The following is a 22,129-nucleotide window of genomic DNA, read 5'->3' on the forward strand; positions in this document are numbered from 1 at the left end:
CTCCAGGACTGGGGTGCACAACACTGCCTCTCCCTCGCCGGCAGCCGTGGGGACTTGGGAGAAGGGTTAGAGTGGAGGCCAGGGGACAGTGTGGGTGTTGGGGCACAAGCGCACATACCCCCGCTAGAGGGCAAGTTGGTGCCTATGCTGTGTCAGATCAATGGTCCACAGAACCCAACGCTTGTGACAGGCAGGAGCTGGATGCTTCAGAAGGAATGAACCAAACAGGGCAGTAATTAAGTAATCCATCTCCTGCCATTCAGTCCCAGCATCTGGCAGTCTGAGGCTTAGGGACACCCACTGCATGGGGTTGCATCCCTGCCCCTCTTGGCTAATAGCCATTAATGGACCTATCATCCTCCATTAACTTATCTAGTTCTTTTTTTAACCCAGTTATACTCTTGGCCTTTACAATATCCCCTGGCAAGGAGTTCCACAGATTGACTGCACTGTTTGAAGAAGCTCTTCCCTATGTTTATTTTAAACCTGCTGCCTATTAATTTCTTTGGGTGACCCCTGGTGGTTGTGTTATGTGAAGGGATAAATAACACTTCCTTCACTTTCTCCACCCCACTCACGATTTTGTACACTTACATCATTCTTCCCCTACTCCCTGCTCTTTGGTCATCTTTTCCAAGATGAGTAATCCCGAATCCCGGTCTTTTTAATCTCCATATGGAAGCTGTACCATACCCCTAGTCATTTTTCATTCGCTTTTCTGACTGCTCCGGCACATTGAGAGGATGCTTTCAGAAAGTGACTCCAAAGATCAGTCTTGAGTGCTAATGGTGAATTTCATAGACTACTAGGACTGGAAGGGACCTCGAGAGGTCATCAAGTCCAGTCCCCTGCCCTCAGAGCAGGACCAAATACTGTCTAGAGTAGACCATCTTTGATAGACATCCATCTAACCTACTCTTAAATATCTCCAGAGATGGGGATTCCACAACCTCCCTGGGCAATTTATTCCAGTGTTTGACCACCCTGACAGGGTCTAAATTAGGACAGTTCCTATCGTTTTGTATGTGCCATTGGGATTATGTTTTCCAACATGCGTTTAGCGACATTGAACGTTGTGCTATTTTGTTGTCCAGTTCTCTAGGATGCATTGGTAATTGAGGCACAACAGAAATCCGTCCCTGAAATGTATGTGCGACCTGAGCAAAAAATAAGATTTGTGAGTGCCCAGCTGCTAGACAGCAGTTGTCTATCAAATGCAGTTCTCTGGGCTATCCTGGCAGAATTAATGGGGGTGCACGGCAGAGGAAATAAACAAAGATCTCCATGTTAGTAGCAGGTTCCTTGAAAACACAAGACCCCGGGGTACCATGTAGCACTCACAAGAAACAAAATCAAAATGGAGGGTTTTTTCATTCACTAAAAAAAATTACTTGTGGGTGTTGTTTTGTTTTCCCCTGTTTAATGCTGGTTTGTGGCGCCAGGCTGACAGCCCTGGAAACTTAACGTCCTTGGTTTACTCCTAGAATAGTAACAGTCCAGACAGAGAATATAAACATCCCGGTACCCTGCTTCCATGTTGTATCTCTTTCGAGGATGAGAGGCTCAGGGCCCTGGCCCTTTCAACCCTCATCTGCTCTGTTAAGAAATAAGTGGACTCGGTATGGTCTTGTTCCGGTATGTGGATGTAGGCTCTGCAGCAGTGAGGGGAAACCGAGGCTAGTGAGTGGGCCTCATGAGGGGCCTTCACCTCAGCAGGCTGCAAGTGTGTCATAGTCATTTTGGCCTCCCGGGGCAGGGTAGTTTTGCTCACTGCCTTGCGTCCCTAGAACTTGCAGGCTGTGCTGACTGAACCGCAACAGCGCTGTGGTTGGATGCGAAAGGAGCCCCCGATTCTCACAACGTTGTTTGCGATCCGCACCCACCTCACTCCACGTGCCCGGGCTTTACGTGTGTGTCATGTCAGTAACGCTGGTAGGGAAAAAATGACCCTGACGGAAACCAGAGGAATCTGGCAACTTTGCACAAGGGCAAGGGTCATAAAACGTCTCACGGGCCACACACAGAACCCAATAGGCTGCCCACTGCTGTTCTGGAGTGAGGCCTTAACTCCGTCAGCCCCCTGAACTACCACCAGATGGCAGCTTTGGGGCACCAATTTCCCAGACTTCAGCAACTGCATGATTGCCAAGCCATCTCATGAGAGATCCCCTTTAACCAATCAGTACTCAAACAAACGCGGTGCCTCCGTCTGATAACCACCAAACAGCAAGAACTGGAATCTTTTCAATTGCACGGAGCCCTCGGGGTTGCAGAATCTCCCTGCCGTTTACTGTAAGTGCCTTTAAACCCTCCTCCGCCCTCTCCCCCCGACTTTCACAATTGCTCAAAACTGTGATGAGTGTAAGGAGTTATGGTCAAGTGACAGGCAAGTAGCTCCCTGCTGTAGCTGTGTTAGAAGCAGCTCTGTGCTACAAAAGTGGCAGGGCAGGAGTTTGCTGGTAACTTGTCGCTGTCATTTCCACCGCCAGGAAATCCAGAGGTTTTGACTCAGCAGAGCTTGAACCTCCTGCTTCTAAAATATGTGACTGTGACAGGTGAGTTAGGTTTTAAAAGAGAGCCCTCGGTTGCAGGCTGAAAAGGGCGAATGCTATGGATTTTGTGATTAATGCTCTCAGGGGCTCTGAAGCTGGAGCAAAGACCTTAAATGTGATTTGGTGGCAGTGAAGGGTTAATCAACCCTGCTTATTTGCAAAAGAAGCAAACATGATTCTGGGAGGCATTAACAGGAGTGTTGAGAGCAAGACAGGAGAAGTCAGTCTTCCGACCTACTCTCTGCAGATTAGGTCTCAGTTGGAGTATGGTGTCCAGTTCTGGGCACCACATTTCAAGAAAGATGTGGAGAAATTGGAGAAGGTCCAGAGAAGAGCAACAAGAATGATGAAAGGTCTAGAGAACATGACCTAGGAAGGAAGACTGAAAGAATTGGGTTTGTTTAGTTTGGAAAAGAGAAGATTGAGAGGGGACATGATAGCGGTTTTCAGGTATCACAAGGAGGAAGGAGAAAAATAGTTCTTGGCCTCTGAGGATAGAACAAGAAGCAATGGGCTTAAACTGCAACAAGGGAGGTTTAGGTTGAACATTAGGAAAAACTTCCTAACTGTCAGGGTGGTTAAACACTGGAATAAATTGCCTAGGGAGGTTGTGGAATCCCCATCACTGGAGATATTTAAGAGCAGGTTAGATAAATGTCTGTCAGGGATGGTCTAGACAGTTCTGGGTCCTGCCATGAGGGCAGGGGACTGGACTCAATGACCTCTCGAGGTCCCTTCCAGTTCTAGTTTTCTATGATTTGGGACAGCAGAGCCTTGGTTTTCACTGCTTTTCCACCTCTAAAATGAAGTCATCAAGCAACAGGTGCCTACTCCCCCTGCGCATCTTTGCACCTGCGATGTAATGCATCGTGCGTATGTTCCAGAGGGATGCTAAGAGCAGGCCTGGCTGGTTAGTAAAGCATGGGAGTGGGCACAGGGCTATTTGGGGTCAAGTCTCCGCACCTCTGCTAGCTTGGGTGGCTCTCTTAACTGCTCCCAGCATTAGTTTCCCCTTCTGCGAAATTAGAGAAATAAAGGGGCATTGTAACTCCTTAATGTGTGTGAAGCATTTGGCTTCTGTGGAAGAGGCTGCAGAGGGGCAGGGTTTTGTTGGAGTTGCTGATGTGGGCCTGGGGTATCCCTCCCATCCCCCTGCTCTGAGGAGAGGTTAGTTTTTCACTGTTGCTGTTTTGTGATCCTCCACTGGGCAGCGCTGCCGGACAGCGAGAGGCCCAGAAACACGTCAGCGGCAGTGGGGAGGTTTCCACTAACCTCCTGGGTTTGAGCTGGCTCCATGCAAGACCCAGAAAGTCTTCTGCTTTCCCCACAGCTCACCAAAACACATCTGGGCTTCCCCACGGCAGGCGGGCTGAGATTTCTGGTGGCTTCCCCTAACTCATGCACATTCTGAGGTTACAGTCCCTTTCCACCATATTCTTGTCTACTATGTGCTCATCATTTCCCACCCCAGAGCTATGTCTACACTGCATGATTATTGTGGAATAAGCTATTCCAGAAGAAATATTCCCAAATAGCTTATTTTGAAATAGCACATCTATGCTCCACGGAAGCCTGGAACTTAGTTTGAGGCAGGGTCCCCTGAGGTAGATGCGCTACCTCGATTTAGAGCCTCAGGAAGCGCTGGGGCGTAATTATTCTGAATAGGGAGGAGCTATTTCGAAATAGCAGCCGGGTAGCATCCATGGAAGAGGCGTTACCTGGGAATAGCTATTTTGGAAGAGGCGTTATTCCTCATGAAACGAGGTTTACAAATCCCAAAATAAGCTGCCTGTTATTTTGAAATAACAGGCTAGCTGTGTAAACGCTCATGTAGTTATTTCGGAATAACGGCCTTATTCCAAAATAATACTGCTGAGTAGACGTACTCCAGATTCTTTCTTGGCTTGGTGTGAGAGGCTATTTCGAATGCACCACTATCCATTTTGTATGCATGGGTATTTGCGAATGCAGATGTGGATACCCACCGCTCACTTCTACGCATACAAATGTGTCTAGAACCCTGCAAGTTTGCGGAGATTTGTTTTAGATCCACGAGTATCTGCATCAATGGATGTAGCTATAGATAACCAGGGATCATTTCTGCAGCTGTGGATACCAATTTTGTATCCATGCAGGGCTCTAGCTATTTCTCTTCCCAGTCCCTTTCAATTAACCCATGCGGTATTCTTCCTACACCATTGATAGCAATAATATTCTCCAACGCACTAACTGTCTGCTCTTGCTTTGCTCCATGATGGTGATTTGAGATCTAGATTATGCCTGGGTATAAGCAGGAGCAAATGCATTGATTTCAGTGGCGTTGTACCTATTTCTGTTTCACCTGCAAGCAGCAGAAGACAGAGGTGGTCAAAGGCAAAACAGAACTTTCTTGTGAAAAAAGCAGCCTCAGTTTGCCTCTGCCTTCCAACGGTTTGTGGGCCATTTTAAGAATTAACAGTCCATTAGGGTTGGCAGCATGGTCACCAGAACATGCTCTGGGTGCAGCATAATTTTGCTCAGTCTAAAAGGGAGTGGTAGCAAAATGCGCAGAGGCAGGGTGATCCAGTGGTTAGAGCAGGCGTGGGCAAGAGGCTGCCAGCGGGCTGGATCCCCCTCCCTGGCATCCTTGGGCAGAGATCAGTTCGCATTTTAGGAAGCCAGCTGTTCCCCGCTTCACTTCTCATGCTGTTCGCGCCCCACTTCCCCAGCAAAATCTCTTAGCTCCCATTGGTCAGTCTCTCAGCTTCCGGCCAATAGGAGCCAAGAAATTTTGCTGGGCGCCTGGGCTGTGTAGGAAGCCTCCTCTCTCCCTTCCTTTCCCCCCCTTCCTCTCCCTCTCATACCGGAGCAGAGCAACGTGGAGCAGCAAGCCACCTTCAGAGCCTGCCTTTGACACCCAACTCTCTGGTCTCCCCCATACCCAAACCTGCACCCTCACTCCCTGCCCCAGATCACAAGCCCCTCCTAGCCTAGGTCACATCCCAAAATCCTGCATCCCAGGCCCCTGCCCTAGGTCACAACTGCCTCCTTCACCCAAACTCCCTCCCAGACTCCATTCTCCCTCCTGCACCCCAGTCCCTTACCCCAAACTCCCTTCTGCACCCAGCCTCAATCCCAGACCCCACATCTCCTCCATTCGTATCCTGGAAGAGTGCGGCCCTCGACCACTTTCCAAAATCTTGGAGTGCTTACCCCCCCATCAAAAATTATTGCACACCCCTGTACTAGGGAAATGGGGCATAAAGAGTCCTTTGTAGCAGTGTTCCCTGTAAGCTGAGGGCTTGGGCAGCCACTCAGAAGCGATTCCAATAGTGCCCAGCTGATTAGCAGAGCACCTATAGCCGGCAGCATGTGTTTCTACTGGTGGTGCACATCTATACATGTCTTGTGCACATAACAAAATTTATTCCACACATGGATGGAAAAATTAGAGGGACTGTTGCCTTATAGGGGAACCTCTTCCGGGCTGTGGCGTCCTCGTAGAGACATTAGCACAGGAAAAGCCCTAATAGCGGATCCAGTCCCCTCCCACTGCAAACTTGTTCCCTACTGCACATTAGCCAGCATCCTAATTGCAAATGTTCCAAGAGTGATGCTACCAGCTCCTCTCTGGGGAGAGCGCTCACAACATCTCTGCCGGATCCTTATCAGCATCACTTTTCCCTTTCACCCTATTAGCTTTTAGTTATTCCCACAGGCACCACCCCCAGCCCCAAACCCTCCCGTTGTTTACACTTTCCCCATATTGATAGGTTGCTCTCAAGCCCCGCTTAGCTGAGCTAAACGTAAGAGCGACTGCAGAAAGTGGAGGCACTCTTCTGCTGTTTTGGTTTTTACTCTTTTAGCCATAAGAGGCAGCCAGGAATAAATGGATTTTTTTCCTCCCTGGCCTTTGGCATGGCCCAGTGTCATGGAAAAATCCATCCGGATTCAGGGTTAAAGCAGGTCTTCTCATCACAGTCCAGATCTTGAGCCTTGTGCCAAATCTTAGCAAAACAAGTACGTCCCAGAAGACTCAGGAGCCATGTTTCGACGCAGATCTGGCCGTTCCTGTGAGTTGAGGGGCCTGTGTTTCAGCTGGCCCCAGCTCCTGGAAGCCAGCAACTCCATGCAGGCAGCGGCTTGTGTGTAAAAGGAAGGGAAGTTTCTAGCCCTTTGGGCTGTGGAGGAAAACCTCGAAATAACGCGCCTGGGCACCAGAGACAAAGAACCCAGCTTTATTACAGGGGTTTCTAAAATGATGGTTGGGGGGCAGGTCTTGCTTGGGGTTTGGCAGTACGGCTAGCTGGGGGGATGAAGGAGGAGGAATGAGTATCCTCCACCCACGAATGTGTTCCCATTTCTTTGGGGGACACTGGAGTCCCCCCCTTTCCCTTCTGTGGAATTTCAGCTTGTAGTTGCCCCTCCCCCGTTTCCCCGGGAGCCCTTGCTTAGCATCAGCCCTCTCCACAAGGGACCCAGCCCGGTGCTGCCCCAGTTCCAAGCCATTCAATTAACATCCCCACATTTCCAGCAGTGCCTGAGGACCATCCCAAAAGGGACTTTCCTTGGTGATGCTCGGTGCGGCCGCCACAGGCGGTTCCTCTCAGCGCCACTAGACTCGCAGCTCCTGGCATGGGAGAAGCACAAGAACAGCCAGACTGGGCCAGACCAAAGGTCTATCCAGCCCAGTAGCCTGTCTGCCGACAGTGGCCAATACCAGGTGCCCCAGCGGGAGCAAACCGAACAGGTAATGATCAAGCGATCTCTCTCCTGCCATCCATCTCCACCCTCTGATAAACATAAGCTAGGGACACCATTCCTTCCCCATCCTGGTTAATAAACCCTGTTATAGTCCTAGCCTTCACAACCTCCTCAGGCAAGGAGTTCCACAGGTTGACTAAGCAGGGAAGAGGAGCCCATGGTCCCTCTCTGCTTTGGTCTCTGGCCTGGCAGCGAGCTCCCTGGTGCAAGTACTTTCTTTTGTTTGACTTTCCAAAGGACCAGCAAGGGAATGGGGAACACACGGCTCCTGCAGGTGCAGGAAATACAGGCCCCTGCTCAGGAGCGGCGCTGGGGGTAGAAGGGGAGCAGCAGGATTTGCAGGGATGGAGCAGAAACAGGATTTGCTGGAAGGACCTACGGCCAGATCTGCGGCTTTGGTTCTTCATCTGTCCTATTGCATAGCCAGCCCTGCCTTCACGCTGTCACCCAGCTGGGCAGCAGGGACCCTTCACACGGCCTGGGTGGGGTGCTTTCCCTGGTGTGTCCATAGCCCCTGGGCAGCTTGGGCCCAGGTGGAGGCACCTGCAGCCTCGGGTACCAGTGAGCAGGGCAAAGGCCGGTCCGCCAGGGTGTGTTCCCTCCTCCGGCGGGGGGCAGAGCCACAGGGAGCTGCAGCTTTACCCGGAGCGGGAGCCAAACACCAGCGCTCCCTGTAAGCTAGGCGCTGGTGCAGCCGCTCAGGAGAAAGTCCAGTGCTGCCCAGCTGATCAGCAGAGCATCAGCGGGTGTTTTGTTTCTCCTGGTGGTGCACATCTGTACACACCTCGGTGCTCATAACAAAATGTATCCCACACATGGAGAAGATTAGAGGGACCCTTGACAAACACACACACGTGTTAGGGCACAAGTCTTGGTGAGCTTTATGCCCTGCTAGAGGGGTTAGTGTTTACCGTGCCACAGGACAGCTTGTTGTGTTTGCTGAAACAGACGAACAGGGTTATCCCTCTGGGTCCCGGGCACACACAACACACACACACACACTTCCCTGGGTGCATGCACACACAACACACATTACACATATAGCCAGCTGCACACACACACAACACACACGGGAACACACTCACCCTTGGGCGCATGCACACACAACACACACACACATTACACATACAAATTACACATACAAGCACCCCCTGGCACACACACACAACACACACAAACACATTACACATACAAACACAAATTACACATACACACACCTCTGGGCTCACACACACAACACACACACACACAATTACACATACACGCACCCCTGGGCGCACACACACAACACACAGGGGCACACACAGACACACACACAGACACACACACCTGGGCGCGCACACACAAATTACACATACACGCGCCCCCGGGCGCACGCACACACAACACACACGGGCACACAGACACACACACCTGGGCGCACGCACACACAACACACGCACACATAAATTACACATACACGCACCCCCGGGCGCACGCACAGACAACACACATCACACAGACACACACCCGGGCGCACGCACACACACAACACACACGGGCACACAGACACACACACCCGGGCGCACGTACACACACAACACACACACACACACAAATTACACATACACGCACCCCCGGGCGCACGCACAGACAACACACATCGCACAGACACACACACCCGGGCGCACGCACACACAACACACACGGGCACACAGACACACACACCTGGGCGCACGCACACACAACATACACACACACACATAAATTACACATACACGCACCCCCGGGCGCACGCACAGACAACACACATCACACAGACACACACCCGGGCGCACGCACACACAACACACACGGGCACACAGACACACACACCTGGGCGCACGCACACACAACATACACACACACACATAAATTACACATACACGCACCCCCGGGCGCACGCACAGACAACACACATCACACAGACACACACCCGGGCGCACGCACACACAACACACACACACGGGCACACAGACACACACACCCGGGCGCACGTACACACACACAGACACGGGCACACAGACACACACCCGGGCGCACACAGACACACACAGACACGGGCACACAGACACACACCCACCCCTGGGCGCGCACACACATCACACCGCCCCGGGCGCTCCCAGGCAGAAGGGCGGAGCCAGCGGGACCCGGCCTCCCCCTATTACGCAAGGTTGCTCCGGGTCCGCGGCGCGTTGGCTGCCGGCTACTTGGAAAGTTCGCCGCCGTCCGACTCTCTCCGGCTCGCAGGACCCGCAGGTAACGGGCGGCGGCTTCCCCGCGCGGCTCGCTCCGGGGCCCGGCTCCGGGCGCAAGGGCCGGATCGGGGCCCTCCGTGCCAAGCGCACGGGGCCGGTGCGTCTCCCGCGCCGTCTGGCGTCTTGTGAGCTCTCGGGGGCCGGTCCTGCCGCCCGGCAGCGAGCCCCAGCCGGGATCCCGGCCAGACAGGGAGAGCCCGGGCGCCGCTGCTGGCAGCTGGGGCCGCGTGGGCTTTGCGCCTCGCTCCCGGGCACCCGGTCCCCGCCGTCCCTCTTTCTCAGCGCTCGGCTTCTGCTTCATTCCGCGGTCACTGGGTTTCCGCTTTCGGCTGCCGCTCCCTGACCCGAATCGCTGAGCCAGGGGCGAGCAGGAGTCTCTGTAGGATCATCCCCCCCCCCCCCCCCAGCTCGTGGCCAGAGAGTCCCGCCACGCCCCCGCGAAAGTGACTAATTTATTCCCAGGGTATTTGGAGTCATCAAGGAAAGTGCTTTGTGCTGGCAGCGGCTGTGCCCGGCCCCGCCGGCTCTTCATTCACTGGCAGGACTCCCCGGGGTCCCTGGGTGAACAAGATCCGGAGCCGGGCTGGTGCCTCTTAGCTGCGGGTTTGTTTCCAGACCCGGGTGGCTGGCGAGGCTATGGGCACCGGATGGTGCCTGCTTTGGATGGTGTCTCAGCCGTCTGGCGTCAGCCCTCCAGGCCTTGGCGCAAGTGCTTTGGTGTTGGCGCTGGAGGGGAGGAGGCAAGAGACCATTGGGAAACCAGCTCCCTGCAGCTACACTTCGTCTAGCAGCTCTCCGTCCAACTGGCTCCGAGCCCTCCACCATGCAGGCGGCCTGCCACCTCCACCTAACCCGTGGGGGTCTTGGCATAAGCCCCCCTGCTGGTGCTTATCTCAATTAAAGGGGTAAGAAAAGTCTCACTTGTTGGGGGCAGTGACTGAGGCCGGGGTGTGCTCAGCTGGGATGCCAGGCCGCCTGGCGGGGGAATGAGTGTGAAATACTGGGCAGTGCTAGGAAAGAGGCCCTGGAGGTGGGGGGTCTAGCGCCTCTGATGGGTGTGCATGGGTGTGGGGGAGTGTGATGGGGCAAAACAGCAAAACGTTGCAACTACCAGGCGTGACCCAGGGCTGGGGGGTGGGATGTCGGGCGCTGGGGCTTGTGGCTGCAGGGGGATCAGGCGAGCAATGGGGGAGGGGGAGCTAAGGCAGCTCCCTGCCTGGCCTGGCAACACAGTCTGTGCTGCACCCCAGAAGCGGCCGCAGCAGAACCGGCTCCTAGGTGTGTGTGTGGTAGCACGCACAGGGCTCCAAGCACAGGGCTCTGAGCACTCCCACTGGCTGGGAACTTGCTGCCGGCTGCTTCTGGGGGCAGCTTGGTCTGCGGTGCCAGGAGAGGCAGGAAGCTCCCTTAGCCCCCCCGCTGCACCGCTGACCAGGAGCTGCTCAAGGTAACCCCCTCCTGCCCCAGCCCTGCCCCCCCAAAGCTGGAGCCCCCTCCTAAACCCCAAAGCTCCTCCTCAGCCCCACCCCAGAGCCCACACTCCGGTCACATGACGTAGGGTCACGGCATCAACGATTTTCTTCAACTGGGTTAGGAGAAAAAAAGTGTGAGAACCGCTGAGCCTACAGGATGTGGGAAGCTGCCCTCGGCCATCTCCCTCTGGAGTCCTGCCCTCCCCACAGCCCAAGCGGGAGCAGAGGCGTATCGTTCCTCCGTGCGGGCGGCTTGCTCCCCGCAGACACTTCAGGTCTTATACGCTGGGCTGAGATTCAGAGCCCAGGAGAGCGAAGGCCTGGCAGCGTGCCTGGAGTCAGGCATTGTGTGCAAGTGCCCCATTGCGGGAATGGACCTTCAGTCTAACCTGCCCCGCCCTCTGTTTATTCCAGACCTTTCACCTGTCAGCACCTCTCAGCCTTCAGCTGCACCACCCCTGCTATTCCAGTGCAGAGCAGAGTGCTGAGTGGTGCCCGTCATGATGTGGATAAACATCCAGTGGGGACTAAACAAAGGCCACCGACATTCATTGCTTTAACCGGCCACAGACTCAGATCAGAGCCCGGCTCTCCGAAGATGATAGCACGGGGATTTACTCTGCTCAGGGCCTCTTAACCAGCAGTGCCAGAGGAGAAGGACGAGGTGACCCTGTAGGCCTCCTCCACCTTTAACCTCTGTGTGTCTACACAAAACTTATGTCATCAACCGAAAATCGACAAAAGAAAACTCACTAGAGGGTGTTCACACTTGTTCTCTCTGTCAACAGATTGTGTCCACGCTGGGGGGCACCCTCTTAGATAGCATGAGCAGTGTTACTGTGGGCAGGTATCCCCAATCCCTGTGCATCTTGGGATTCCCCCTCAGTTCTCCCACAGCATCCTCAGCTGCAGGGACAGAAGCAGGTGTAGCTCTGGGAGCTCTCCGTGCTAAGGATTGTCAAAGCAACACAGCGTCTGCCCCCCTCCCTCTGCACCAGCAGTCTGCCGGATGCTCTGTTGCTAGTGCAGCACAGAATAGGAGAACTCCAATGATTTGTTCTTTGTTTGTTCCCTCAATCGGAGCAGCTCACTCAGCTGTCAGACACTTCCCTGGAGCTTTGAAAGGGGAGGGGCGCATGCCTGCAGGGCAGCAGAGCTCACAAAACACTGAGCACAGCCGTCAGGGCAGGCATTGAGGGATACTGGTGGAAGCCAGTTTTGTCCAAACCAACAGCAGAGTTCACGCTGGCTATGTCTAGACTATGAAGTTTTTCCCGGATACCAGAAGAAGCCCGGAAAAAGTCCGCCGCGTCCAGGGAACGCGTCTGCTCTTCCGAAATTTTTTTTGGAAGAGCAGGTGCACTCTTTCGGAAGCCCTGTATTCCTCATTTTATGAGGAAGAAAGGCTTTTCCGAAAGAGGAGTTTTTTCTGAAATTTGGCCCAGTGTAGACAGGCCAAATTTCGGAAAAGCCTCTTCCGAAAAAAGAATCGGAAAAACGTGGCCGGCTAGACGGAGCCGCTGGCTCTTTGTCAACTATAAAGGAAGGGAAAAAGAGAAAGCATCTGATAGGGGTAGAAGTTTTTTGTCGCCACAATTGGGTGTTTTTCCTGACACAAGTCACGTTGCAGTGTGAATGCGCTCTGGCTGCGTCTAGACTGGCAAGTTTTTGCAGCTGCTTTTGTGGAAAAACTTGCCAGCTGTCTACACTGGCCGCTTGAATTTCCACTAGAACACTGATGATCTCATGTAAAATAGTGATAGAAATGTAGCCGTGTTAGTCTGGTGTAGCTGAAACAAAAAACAGGACTATGTAGCACTATAAAGACTAACAAGATAGTTTATTAGGTGATGAGCTTTCGTGGGCCAGACCCACTTCCTCAGACGTAGCCTCTCTGTTTTGTCGGCAAAAGACGGATTTTTGGCAACAAAACTTGGTAGCGGAGACGAGGGATAAGTGCTGGTGCGTTCTTCACTCTTCGTAGCACTGATGAGACGTGAGGTAGGACAGGAGGAATGTGCTGTAATTACCAGGCTTGGTGGCTGCATATGGAGAGCTTGTGTTTCAAGAAATCCCTTCCAGGCTCTGCTGTGGGCGCAGCCTGTCCCTTGAGTTTGCAAGGGCCGTTGAGGCTTGACGTCCTGGTTCCTTCCGCCCTGCCCTTGCTGGCAGTGTGATGACAAGCTCTTGTCTTGTGGAAATACTTGCTGAGCAGCATCCGAGAGAAAGAACCTGAGTGACGTGGCCTGGAGGGTACCAGCCAGGCCGCTGCAAGAGGGTTTGTGCCAGTGGGGGTGCAAGCAGCATTTGCAGTGCTGTGGATTGAGAAAACAGCTGGGATCCATTCAGAGCTCGGGGCAAACGTCATTCCCTCCTGCCTGTTCCCTGCGATGACCGGAGGCGGACGTCCATTAGCACAGGCATCCGAGAGCGAGATCGGCTTGTGCATTTTATCCACACGCCTCAAACAGAACCAGATGTCAGGGCAGACCTGGGATGGACCCTGAATGCTCCGCCCCTCTCCCCCTCCCATTCTAACCTAGGAACCAGGATGTCGCTGGTCAATTCCCTGCTCTGCCACAGATTCACTGCGTGGCCTTGGGTGAGTCACTTAGCGGCTTGGTGCCACCGTTTCTCATCAGACAAAGGGGAATTGTAGCACTGCCCCACCTCCCAGGGGTGTCTGAAGAAGTGTTCTGCATGGAAAGGAGAATTTGAGCAGTGTCTTTGGGCCATCTGAGGGGGACAAGGCACATTTCTGAGACTGCAAGAGAGGAAGTATTTTTTCTCAGAGGCTGATGCCTGCTAAGAATGCCCATTACCATAGCCTCTAAGCGCCTCATTGGGTCTCCCCGGGGACCACTCACAGGAATGAGGATTGCAGGATCCGCCTGTACGGGCGTGCACCATTTGTCTCTCTTGGGGTTGCTAGAACTTCACCAGGTCGTCTCTGCCGGGCACAGCCCCTGCTACCCTGGAGGAGTAACGTCAGTCGAGCCATACCATCGAATTCTTGCCGAGACAGGCCTGAACCTGCTGATGCCATCAGGAAGCCTCTACCTGACTCAAGTGCTGGTTTCAGCCAGGCCTCCCTTCCAGCCACCTCCGTCAGAAACGGGAGTGACGCAGGCTCGCCCGGGAAATGTGTTTGCTCAGGGCTGGAGAAAGATACCTGGTTGCTCATTACCCCCAGTTCCATGGGGAAGGATGTGGCGCCCTGGAGCGGGTGACTCAGTCCCCTGCCGGAAGACCAGTCTAACAGCCTTCTTAACACCCACAAACCTCACCTACACCCCTTAGCATTTAACTGCCAACGGCTCTGTTCCCTCTGTCGCACCTGGAGTGTTCAAAGCAGGTGGGTCAGAAAAAACCAGAGACAAGTCTTTGGCATAAGAACGGCCACAGTGGGTCAGACCAAAGGTCCATCTAGCCCAGTATCCTGTCTGCTGACAGTGGCCAAGACCAGGTGCCCCAGAGGGAGTGAACAGAACAGGAAATCATCAGGCAAATAGGATGCTAGGAATTATTAGGAAAGGAATAGAAAATAAGACCCAGAATATTTTACTGCCCCTGTATAAAACTATGGTATGCCCACATCTGGATTACTGTGTACAGATGTGGTCTCCTCACCTCAAAAAAGATATTTTGGCCTTTGAAAGGGTTCAGAAAAGGGCAACTAAAATGATTAGGGGTTTGGAACGGGTCCCATATGAGGAGAGGTTAAAGTGACTGGGACTTTTCAGTTTAGAAAAGAGGAGACTGAGGGGGGATATGATAGAGGTCTATAAAATCATGAGTGGTGTGGAGAGGGCCGATAAAGAAAAGTTATTTATTAGTTCCCATAATAGAAGAACTAGAAGACATCAAATGAAATTAATGGGTAGCAGGTTTAAAACTAATAAAAGAAAGTTCTTCTTCACACATTGTATAGTCAACCTGTGGAACTCCTTGCCAGAGGAGGCTGTGAAGGCTGGGACTATAACAGAGTTTAAAGAGAAGCTGGATAATTTCACGGAGGTTAGGTCCATAAAAGGCTATTAGCCAGGGGATAAAATGGTGTCCTTGGCCTCTGTTTGTCAGAGGCTGGAGAGAGATGGCAGGAGACAAATCGCTTGATCATTGTCTTCGGTCCACCCTCTCTGGGGCACCTGGCGCTGGCCACTGTCGGCAGACAGGATACTGGGCTAGAAGGACCTTTGGTCTGACCCAGTACGGCCGTTCTTATGTTCCTATGTAAGTGATCCCTCCCCTGTCGCCCATTTCCAGCCCCTGACAAACAGAGGCTAGGGACACCGTTCCTGCCCCTGCTAGCTAATAAGTATTGATGAACCTACCCTCCATGAATTTATCTGGTTCTTTTTGGCGTGGCAGGTTCTGTTTAAACAAAGGCTCCCGTTGCCCTTGCCCCCGGCCCTCCCTTTTAGGGAAGAAGTGCTCTCCAGTGGTTAGAACTCTAACTTAGGAACCTGGATGCCTCGGTTCAATTCCCGTCTCTGCCACAGACTCTCTGTGTGGCCTTGGGTGAGTCATTTAGCGGCTGGGTCCTCCGTTTCCCATCAGTCAAAGGGGAATCGTCGCACGGCCCCACCTCTTGGGTGTCTGAGGATAAAAGCATGAAATGTGTGTGAGGTGCCCAGATGTACCAAATGATGAGGACCAGATAAGAACTGGAGAGAGAGAGAGACTGTCCAGCTGCTCCGCTAATCTCTGGGAAGACGCTACCACTGGGACTCGGAGAAAGGCGCTCTGCAGCAGGGAGAAGGAGGCTCTGCAGGCTAGCGCATCCTGAGGTTGGGTGGAGAGCAGAGACAGAGGAGCAGCGCAGCGTGGGGGTGGATGGAAGATCAGAGAGCACAGCTTGTCAGTCTTAACTTTCTGGTGTCATTTCACGATTTTCTGGTAATTAAATGATTTAACTTCATGACTCAGAAAGCCACGATGAGGAGAAGAGAGAGGCCTCAGGGAAGCAGACTCCGGTGGAAGATGAACCCACAGCCCGGTGTTCTCAGAATCCAGCAGAGAAGCAAGGAAACGGGATCTCCGCTAGAGCGCATTCGTTCCTAATTCCCATGGGCATCCCCAGGGCAAACAGGCCTGACACGGGCAGCCAGAAGCCTGGCTTTACATCTGGTTTTTCCAAAGCGCCTAACGGAGTTAGGTACCTAACTACCATTGAGTCTGTGAGAGGTTTGAGCACCTAACTCGCCTTGTTTCATTTGAAACTCCCACCCGTAAAACAGCATGGCTGTGTCTACACTGGGCCACTTTTCCGGAAAAGCAGTCGCTTTTCCGGAATAACTTGCCAGCTGTCTACACTGGCCGCTTGCTTTTCTGGAAAAGCAATGACGATCTACTGTAAAATTGTCAGTGTTTTTCTGGAAAAACTATGCTGCTCCCGTTCTGGCAAAAGTCCTTTTCCAGAAAAACTGTTCTAGAAAAGGGCCAGTGTAGACAGCACATTGCGAAAATGACGATCGGGGCTTTTTCCCGGAAAAGCATCCTGCCAATGTAGACGCGCTTTTTCCGGAAATACTTATAACAGAAAACTGTTCCGTTTTAAGCATTTCCGGAAAATCATGCCAGTGTAGACGTAGCTCATAAGTTCCCCCCTGCTGTGGTAATCAGCCCTGAATTTCTCTTTTGCAGGGTTTTTGTAGCTAGGCTGGTTGGATGATATTAGCGAGACCTGGAGGGTGAGGTTTTCTGGACCAGCCTCTGTTGATGAACGAGACGAGCTTTTGAGCAACATCTTCTTTTCACTAATTTCAAAGGTTTCCGCTCCTCAGCAACCGCACACCGTCTGGTTGGCTGGAGCGGCTGGCACAGCTGCTTTGTGCTCTCAAATCGAATCATCATAAATAATTAACCATTAATATTTTTACTACAGCGCTTCTCTAAGCATGGCCTACCCTGGGCCCCCCTCGCAGGAGCTTTGCAAGGGCCGCTGAGCAGCGGGTAAAGGGAGCTCCATACGTTGATTATATACATGTCTGTGTATTGTAGCCAAAGGACTTAACTGCCACACAGCAAGGCCGTGGAAAAGAAATAGAGTTCCTGGCACCCAGCCCCCTTCTCCAAGCATTAAACCAAGCGTCTTTGTTTGAACTGGGAGCTCATGAGTTTACATCCAGGCCACGTCTTCCTTGTGCAGATCTCTGCCAAAGGAAAACAAGACGCCAAGGCTAATGTGCTAAAGTTTTTAAAAGTTTCAAACTGAACAAGGGCTGCCAAATGCATGAGACAGCCAGGCCAGACAAGCGCCAGGCAGGGAGCGTAGGGGAAAATCTTCCCCGAAAGGCCGTGTAGCCTGCTTCCAGCCCACTTCTACCACTGTTGATAATAAAGAGAGCAAAGAAGCCGGCTGAAGCCTTCACGTGGTCTGAGATACCAGGTTGCCTTGTTAGCCTGGGTTGGGAAAGTCCGGGAGTGAGAAGGGTTGGCCATTCTCTAGTGCAGGGGTTCCCAAACTTTTTGACACGGGGACCAGTAAATCCATTTACGAGCTTTTGGAAGGCTGGTAACATTCATTTGCATATTTGCATATTCATTAAGAAAATGATGAATATGCAAACACGTTGTTTCTGGTCCTCCCAAAGCCCCCAGTGCCAGCGTTAGCAAAGGGTTTGATACAGTCACCCACAATATTCTTGCCAGCAACCTAAGGGAATATGGATTGGATAAATGGACTGTAAGATGGACAGAAAGCCGGATAGACCAGGGTTTTCCAAACTTTTCACTTTAGTTGGAACCCGTTTTTTTTCAGTACTGCCTTTTGCAGCCCAAACATATAAACACATATTTAAAAAAGAATTAAAAATGAATACATGTTCACTGTTTCACCCGGCTGCATCCTCCGCCCAACCCAGGCCAGGGCTTGGGGGACCCGATGCCGCACAGAAGCACCCCCAAGTGAGCCCGGGACACCCCAGCAGCCACGCTGAGGCCCGGCATTTTTTTCCTGTGGACCGGCACTAGTGGGAGGACCTGTGACTAACACCTCTCCCGCCAGGCCTGGGGAGAGGGAATGCGGAGGGGTACTTGAGGGGAAGGAGGGAGCCGGAGACAGGCTGGGGGAGGAGGCTGGGATGGGGGGAACTGTGGAGAAGGGGGAGGGGTAAGGCAAAGGGCAAGAGATGAGGGAGGAGGATGGGATTTCTAACTGTAGGGAGTCGCAGGGTCCTTTCTGGGCAGCGGGGGCTGGATGTGTCCATGCTGCTCTGCTCTCTGCTTTATCCGAACCGCTTTCTTTCTGTGGCAGAGAGGAGCAGGATGGAAGGCCTGAGCAGCCCCAATCCCTCCGGCTTCCCCGTCCCCAAGCACGTCCTGGACATCTGGGTCATTGTGCTGATCATCCTCGCCACCGTCCTCGTCATGACGTCCCTGGTGCTGTGCCCGGCCACGGCTGTCATCATCTACAGGGTGCGGACTCACCCCATCCGCAACGGGGTCGTGTGAGAACGGAGCCCGGGGCCTGGCTGGCTTCCCTCAGACTATGCTGGAGAACAGACACTGGGCGACGCAGGCAACTCGGTGTTCGACAGCACCCTGGAGGGGCAAGGACCACACTGCCGACCAGGACATGGCGGGAAGCACAGGCCGGAGGCTCCTGGGACCAGAGCTCCCTGTGCGCCACTTAAGTGCACCCAAGGGAGCTGGGTTAGTCTCAAAGCTTCGTCTGGAGCCTGGCGGGGCTACTCCGGGGCCCAGAATGCTCCTGCCTGGGCTTCACCTCGTGCGCACCGATCAAAACGGCCCCCTCGGATTTACCCGCTGAGCTACTCGGAAACGGCAGGTCCAGGCGCCACAAGAGACACGTTCACACACTGAGAGGTGGCCGCTTGGAACGTTTCACGCTGTGCCGCCCTCCCTCGCCACGAGGGCCGGCTGGTGACCGCCTCATAGCTGGGGTCTCCTGTCTGCCGGCCCGCCCTCACCCTGGATGAGGCTGGCACTGGGGACGACCAAGGAAGCGGGGTTCAGTGAAAGTAATGTATGTGACGGGGGAGGGAGGGGATCGGCGTCTGGCTTTGCAAGGCCTTGGGGCCGTAGCAGCATCCTTAGCACAGTGAAAGGGCCCGTGGGGTAACTAACGGAAATGCATGAGGTGTCGGGTTCAGACGGGGGCCTTTGGCTAACAACTCTTGGGAGAGACGTGGCGTCATCCTGCCCAGCCACAGTTCCCCTCCCCCTCGCTGGGCCTGTCGCCTTGTGATTTCTTAATGTCTTTGTAAGGAAAGGGCTGGATGGATGCCCACCCCTGCCTGGCTTGGTCTCAAATTACAGTGAGGCTTCACCTTGCTCTCGAGAGGCCCCGGTGCTGTGCTTATAAGAAGCACCCGGGATCTTTTTCAAGGGAAAAGGCAATATGCTGTGTTTATCGAGAATACAGTAGAGAAGCAGTTAGCATCTGCTTTGTGTACACACACACACACACACACACACACACACACACACACACACACACACACTCTGCAGATGGTGCATAGTTGCCAGTCCATGGTGGCTCAAGTCGGTCTTACTGGCAAGGTTGACTGAGCGAGGAGTTGGGGTTCCTCTAAGGCTTGGCTTGCAGGACTGAACCCAGCATCCCATGGGAAGAGCCCCCCTTCTTATACATGGAAGTTCCCATTGGAGTCTATGGGTATTGTAGTGTCGTGCTGCGATCCATCCTTAGGAGGTGTTCATCTGTGTTTTCCAGCGTTCCCCTCTGACGGGGATTGTCTGGCTTCCCAGCATTGTCTCAATCTTGGTGGGGTCTCTGCCCGTCTCCAAGGTTGTCAATGCTGCTCATTCAGTTCAGCCTCAGACACAACGGCTGTTTCCTCATTAGCTTCAAGATTCCCACTTCTTGATTACCTGGGCATCTATGGTGGCTGCCACACTCACGCACTTCCTCCACTCCCACTACACAATTGTACCGTTTCAGACAAGAGCAATAGTTACTAGGAGACACAACTTAGTTTGTGATGCAGACAAGGGGTACAACTTAATTTGGAATGCTAGCAAGGAGCAAGGCCTTACCGCAAACAGTAGCTAATCACGAGAGACAAAGAGAGAGAAACAGAGGCAGACGGAACTTAGAAGCACGTCATTATACATGAAATCATTATGCATCGTACGTAATAGTCTTATAACCAATCCTAAAATATACGTTTTTGCACAGGCCTGTTCCGTCTGTGTGGGCTGGTCGGCCCTGGGCCTCTCTCCAGAGATTGCCAGCATGGAGGCTGTGGTGATGGTGCTTTGCATGAGGGGGCCAGCCAGGCGCTGGGAACTGGGCTTAGGAGACACAGATGCCCGCCAGTGGCCAGAGGGGAAGAGTTTTCAGTCGCTGTAAATCTGTGCTGGATGTGAGCCAACAATCTCCATGCCCTTAACAGTCCCAAGCTGGGTAGTTCTCCTGCAGCTCCTTTGCTTTTCCTCACCCAAAGATGGAGAGGGAATGGTTTACTGGAATGGGGGAAGGCAGCCCCAAGCCAGCACACAGAGGCAGAGCTGCAGTTGGGGGGGGTGGGGTAGAAGTGAGCCCCTCAGCGGCTAGTCTGGCTTGCTTACACCCAGTGACCCCTGTAAGCTGAGCACTTGGGCAGACACCCAGGAAAGAGTCAAGTGCCACCCAGCTGATGACCAGAGCGCCCACAGCTGGCAGCCTGTGTGTCTCCTGGTGGTGCACATTAACCTTGGTGCACGTAAAAAATTTATTCTGCACACAGGTGGAAAAAAATGAGAGGGAATATTAGTTATCTCCTCTGGACATAGGCTATAGACTCAAAGCTAGAAGTCAGCTGAGACTGTGGTTAGAATATTCCTGAACGGGACCTAGGTATGGGAATGGGAATGGGTGCATTGGGGCTCTCCCTTCACAATCCATTTCAAGCATCATGTCAGTGGGTTTTTCCAGCATGAGCTTTGTTCTCGGGGTACTTCCATGCAGCGGAAAAGCTCCAGTGCTCAGGAGAGGAGGCCCAGGTTTTGGATAACTTGCAGACCCAGGAGTGGGACGCAGGGGACACTCAGCACCGTCCGCAGTTGGCGTCCCAAGCCCAGAAGTGGGGAAGGGGCAGGTGCTGCAGGCAATCCTCATTGCCCGCTGCTTTCACAGACACTAAAACTCAAACCTTAAGCTACTGCATTTGCACCGTTTGAGGTGATGGGGAGGGAGAGGGGGATGCAACTTAGGAAGGAAAAGTAAATGTATGTTTAGGATGAGTGTGAGCAAAATCACCATCATGAAAGCTGTGATATTGCACTGATCCATGGAATAAATGGACGCTATTTGACATGTGGATGTTGCGACATTCTATCCGTGCGAAGATCCGTCAATCCTTCCCACTGGCCGCTTTTCCTGCACCCCCGGCCTGCCCTGAGCCACGGCTCTGGTTTTGTTCCTACGTAAGTTGGAGAGCTCCTGCAGGCATGCACTGCCTCTTAGTGCGTGCTCTGTAACATAGCGTGTACGTCTGCAGTGCACCACATTAGACGAGTGTATAAGTAAACAGAGAGATGGATGTGCCTGATGAAGTAAACAGTGTCAGACGCAGAACAAATGGTCAAGCTAAAATGCCACCACTGAGCTCTCCACAAAAACCAGGCTTACCCGTGGCAGGCAGCATGAGGTTTTATTTCCTCTGTTCAGGCTGATCTGTATAACTCACTGGTGGCTTCCCTCCCCGTATGACTTGTGAACTCCATGACTATTTCGTGTGAAGCGTCGTGTGGCATTTGGTGCAGGTCCTTTGTTTACATCTGGGGTTTTAAACCAGATTTACGCAAGCAAACACCAGGCCAGGGCTAAGTAACGAGATGAGTCAGGCTGAGGTGTGGGAAACTGGTAGAAACCTGCAGGTTTCTGAGACCACGAAAGGCAGTGGGAAGCTGTTACATTTGCCTGCATCCTGTTTCTTGCACTCAGAGGAGACAGGCAAATGCTGATTCAGTGATACAACTCAGAAAAGGGCATTCCATGACTGATAGTCCCTCTGCTCAGGCTGGGTAGCATTTTCCTCTGCAGCATGGTACGATGTTGGAGCTGAAGGCACTTGTGACCTGTGTGGTAGTATAGGCAGTGAAGCATGCTCATATCATA

The 22,129-nt window shown here is 52.9% G+C and overlaps 1 protein-coding gene across 2 annotated transcripts; it reads left to right on the forward strand.

Moving 5' to 3' along the window:
• The first annotated feature begins 9,422 nt into the window (after positions 1-9,422).
• Positions 9,423-21,721, forward strand: SMIM3 (small integral membrane protein 3). Of its 2 annotated transcripts, XM_075900568.1 has the most exons (3): positions 9,423-9,572; positions 11,458-11,707; positions 18,302-21,721. In XM_075900568.1, exon 3 carries the CDS (start codon positions 18,313-18,315, stop codon positions 18,496-18,498), a length of 186 nt encoding a protein of 61 aa, XP_075756683.1. In that variant the 5' UTR covers positions 9,423-9,572; positions 11,458-11,707; positions 18,302-18,312; the 3' UTR covers positions 18,499-21,721. The 2 variants fall into 2 exon arrangements, with proteins under 2 accessions (XP_075756683.1, XP_075756682.1); XM_075900567.1 differs by lacking the exon at positions 11,458-11,707 and having other exon boundaries at positions 18,302-21,720.
• Positions 21,722-22,129: the final 408 nt, after the last annotated feature.

Source organism: Pelodiscus sinensis, chromosome 17 (genome assembly GCF_049634645.1).
Source record: "Pelodiscus sinensis isolate JC-2024 chromosome 17, ASM4963464v1, whole genome shotgun sequence".
Taxonomy (NCBI): Eukaryota; Metazoa; Chordata; order Testudines; family Trionychidae; genus Pelodiscus; species Pelodiscus sinensis.

Bases quoted from the DNA above. Each gene is read 5' to 3' on its own strand.
- SMIM3 (XM_075900568.1), top strand. From the start codon at position 18,313: ATGGAAGGCCTGAGCAGCCCCAATCCCTCCGGCTTCCCCGTCCCCAAG.